This window comes from Salvelinus sp. IW2-2015, unplaced genomic scaffold, assembly GCF_002910315.2.
Source record: "Salvelinus sp. IW2-2015 unplaced genomic scaffold, ASM291031v2 Un_scaffold9279, whole genome shotgun sequence".
NCBI classification, from domain to species: Eukaryota; Metazoa; Chordata; class Actinopteri; order Salmoniformes; family Salmonidae; genus Salvelinus; species Salvelinus sp. IW2-2015.
In genome coordinates this window covers 1-4,038 of record NW_019950538.1, presented here as the reverse complement: position 1 = coordinate 4,038, position 4,038 = coordinate 1, and the positions used below count along the sequence as shown (strand labels likewise).

Genomic DNA, 4,038 nt, shown 5'->3' with positions numbered 1-4,038 from the left:
ACACTCCCTCTCTCTTTTGAGCCACAAGGATTCATGCTATTGCAGCCTGTGTTCAATCATTCTCCCAGCAAGATTTCTGATGGGAATCTTTGTCCTTCATAATCCTGTATATCCTCTTATATTCTACACTGCTTATCTGACTTTAGCCAGACTAGTCATCTGTCTAAGGACATTGTACATAGAGATTTCATTTAAGATATTGATTATTTTAAGGAATAACATACAGGTGTACGATCTTAATTTGATCTATATTCAGTCACAGCAAAACAATCCTGCAGCGACAGGATTTGAGCGTTTAGTCCATAATGTTGCTTGATGGTTAGGCTATTAGCTGGCCAAAAGTAGGCTACATGAAAAGTGCAATACTGTTAATATAACCAACCGTGTGTTAGTGTGGGTTTTCAGTCAATTGATTGAAATCACGACGCTCATCATTCTCAGCAACAAAAGAGTGATCAAATTACATCTGGAACTACTGCTTGAGATTTGGCCAAAACCACATGTCAGTATGTGTTAACATGGTTCAACAGTTTCATAGCTTATGATCTAATATATGTCAGCATTTAAATCAATCAGCTTTTAGTTTGAATATGCAGGTAAACACTCAAATACATTTAGCTTCTGTTTTCACAAAAGTAGTGCACTGGGCCTTTACTAGTCGCAGGACCCCAACCCCCAAACTACTATGGATAAGACCAATAGGTATATTACTATTAGTTAGCTACTTCAATATATTTTCATTCTTCTAACAACTACTACTTGTGCTCTTACAGTGGTGGCAGCATCAGGTGGGGAAGACCAACCAGACGTCAACGTTGTCTTGTCGGCCTATAGCCAGCAGGGGGACCCTGTCCTGTACCCACTCTACTATAACGGCCTGAAGAAGTTTATTGAGTCTGTCCTGGACTGCCACAGAGCTGAACTCTCCCAGGTCTTCTACCCACTGTTTGTCCACATGTACCTGGAGCTGGTCTACAACAACCACGAGAATGAGGCTAAACAGTTTTTTGAAAAGTAAGTGTTGTGGACTGGTAGTGTTGTTGCTCCCTTGTAGCGTCTCCAAAGTTCCTGCCTGTCAAGCACATGTCTTTATTGATTTTAGGTCCAACTGGTGTATTGATTTGTCAGGGACTTTTATGAGTTCCACAATCAAATGGGAAACAACCTGTTCTATTTGTAACTGCCTTAACTTAGTGTAATGTGACACTATGCATGCTTTATTTAGATTTTAGATCCACTGACTCTTCTCCCTGCTGTCTCTCCCTGCCTCAGGTTCAGCGGTGACCAGGAGTGTTACTACGAGGAGGACCTCCGCATCCTCTCGAGCATGTCCAAGAAGGAACACATGAAGGGAAATGAGACCATGCTGGACTTCAGGACCAGCAAGTTTGTCCTCCGCATCTCCCGAGACTCCTACCAGGTAAGTAGCCTTGGTGGGCCAACAACTTCAAATCCCAGCACTGACTGGGGGGGGGACCAGAAATGTCAAGGTCTCTGTGGCAGTTGACAATAACGTATCATATGTTATCTTACCAGCTGCTGAAGAGGCACCTGCAGGAACGTCAGAACAACCAGATCTGGAATATTATACAGGAACATCTCTATATTGATATCTTTGACGGGATGCCTCGGAGTAAAAGTCAGATTGATGCCATGTCGGGCAGTCTGGCTGGGGAGGGCAAGAGAGATGCCAACAAAGCCAAGGTGGGTGTGTGTGTGTGTATGGGGGGAGGGGGTGTTGTCAGTGTGAGTGATGCTGAAGCAAAAATCTGTAATAGCTGGTTTGTTTTAAAGTGATAGTGTTATCAATGTATGTGTGAGCAAGCCAGTGAGCAATACTTTTTCATTTTAGATATGCATTACTGTATTTGCTGATTGAGAGGTTAAAACTATCTGTACTGACTACACTTACTGTACCACTCCTGGCTGTTGTGCAGGTGTTCTATGGTCTTCTGAAGGAGCCAGAGATCGAGGTACCTCTGGACGATGAGGATGAGGAAGCAGAGAATGAGGAGGGCAAACCCAAGAAGAAGAAACCTAAGAAGGACAGCATGGGCTCCAAGAGCAAGAAACAGGACCCCAACGCACCCCAACAAGCTAGGTATGTCACCACTGACACATTTCTTTAGTTAGGGGTTGTTTTCCTTAGTGCACACACCCTAGCGAACCGTTTTGCTAGGGGAAATGAAAATGTTTATTTCTTATTGGACCAGTCCAGGTAGTCCCTGTTTCAGTCAGTTTTCATTTGGTGCCTAATGAACACAGCCCAGATTTCCTTATGTTTCAGAGACCACGAACAACATTTGTACTCTATTCTGCACTAGAGTTAGCCACGAAGCTTGTTAGCATTTGCAGTCCCTCCCAATTGAAACAACTGTTACTGCCTGACTATGACTTATGAATGATGTATAAATTGACCCTGTTAATTTTTAATATCCAAGAATCCCCCTCCCCGAGCTGAAGGACTCTGACAAGCTGGACAAGATCATGAACATGAAGGAGGCCACTAAGAAGATCCGTCTGGGCCCAGACAACCTACCCTCCATCTGTTTCTACTCCTTCCTCAACGCTTACCAGGTCAGCCAGGCTTGGATATGGATTTTGAATGTTTGAATTATAACTTTATTAGTATTCAAGTATAACTTGATTTCAATGTTGACAAAACCTTATTCATATTTTTGTGATGAGCTCAGTGTTATCAACGTGAAGCTTCTAAAGCATCATTATTTAATATTGGGAATAAAACTTTTATTCACAGTATTACCACAAAACAATGCAGTAACATACAGTATMRTGTCTTGAKCTTTGACCTGAAGGGTCTGACAGCGGTGGACTTCACAGATGACTCCAGTCTGATCGCGGGGGGCTTCGCTGACTCCACCGTTAGGGTGTGGAGCGTCACACCCAAGAAACTACGCCGGGTCAAATCTGCAGCAGGTAAATGACAACGGTGACCACAGAGATAATATACAATACATCATACACACATCGAAACACATGTTATAACCAAGGCTGAAAGTAGCATTCCACAATCCATCTATAACCATTGTTGAACTTGAGATCATAAGCTTGCACATAAATTGATAGTAACCACGACTTTAAATCTGCTCCCTCTCTCTCTCATCTCCCTGTAGACCTGAGTAATATTGATAAAGAGTCTGATGACGTGTTGGAGAGGATCATGGATGAGAAGACGGCCAGTGAGTCTAAGATCCTGTACGGACACAGTGGACCAGTATACGGCATCAGCTTCAGCCCTGACAGGTAAGATGTTATAAAGTGATCATTGGGGAGGACACTTTCCCAAACTCATATTAAACCTGGTCTCGGACTATGAAGAATGCTCAATGGAGAATGTCTAAGGTAGGGGCGTGGAACTGATTTTGCCCCGGGGGCGGCATTCGGTCTTCAATGAGGTCTGGAAGGCCGCACTGAAGCTGTCTTATTTCCTTGCTGTCAAATGTTTCTAAAAAGGAGTCCACTATACATCGTTAATGGAATTTGTTATGCTCCCTGACTGTCTAGTGATTTATTAGCGAGCTGGACAGTCAAACTCTATGAATATACTGTTGGTCCATTGACTGCACAGTGATTATTAGCGAGCTGGACAGTCAAGAAACGACATTTTTTATTTGACACCCCTGGTCTAAGGGCTTTTTAGTCCAGGACTATGCTTAATCTGTGTGTGGAAAACTGGACCTGGGTGTATCATGTAGTGTGGCGTATTGGACTAATGTTAAAGAGGAGGCAAGGATACATAGTTTGAATTAATTGACTTCATAGAGATTTGAAACACTAGAGTTACTGTCTMTTCTAGTGTTCTTATTTCTATGGTTAACTTCAATTCTCCTCTAATCATGTATTTTAGGAACTACRTGTTGTCCAGTTCTGAGGARGGTACGGTCAGACTGTGGAGTCTGCAGACGTTCACCTGTCTGGTGGGGTATAAAGGACACAACTACCCTGTCTGGGACACTCAGTTCTCACCCTATGGTTACTACTTTATCTCTGGGGGACATGACCGAGTCGCTCGGTAAG

At 43.1% G+C, this 4,038-nt stretch overlaps 1 protein-coding gene across 1 annotated transcript; it reads left to right on the top strand.

Moving 5' to 3' along the window:
• Positions 1-590: 590 nt before the first annotated feature.
• LOC112079735 (transcription initiation factor TFIID subunit 5) lies at positions 591-4,037 on the top strand. The gene is made up of 9 exons (XM_024145593.2): positions 591-596; positions 722-1,014; positions 1,273-1,420; positions 1,537-1,704; positions 1,938-2,101; positions 2,442-2,577; positions 2,817-2,937; positions 3,135-3,264; positions 3,869-4,037. The coding sequence occupies exons 1-9, from the start codon at positions 591-593 to the stop codon at positions 4,035-4,037; spliced, it is 1,335 nt and encodes a 444-aa protein (XP_024001361.2).
• Position 4,038: the final 1 nt, after the last annotated feature.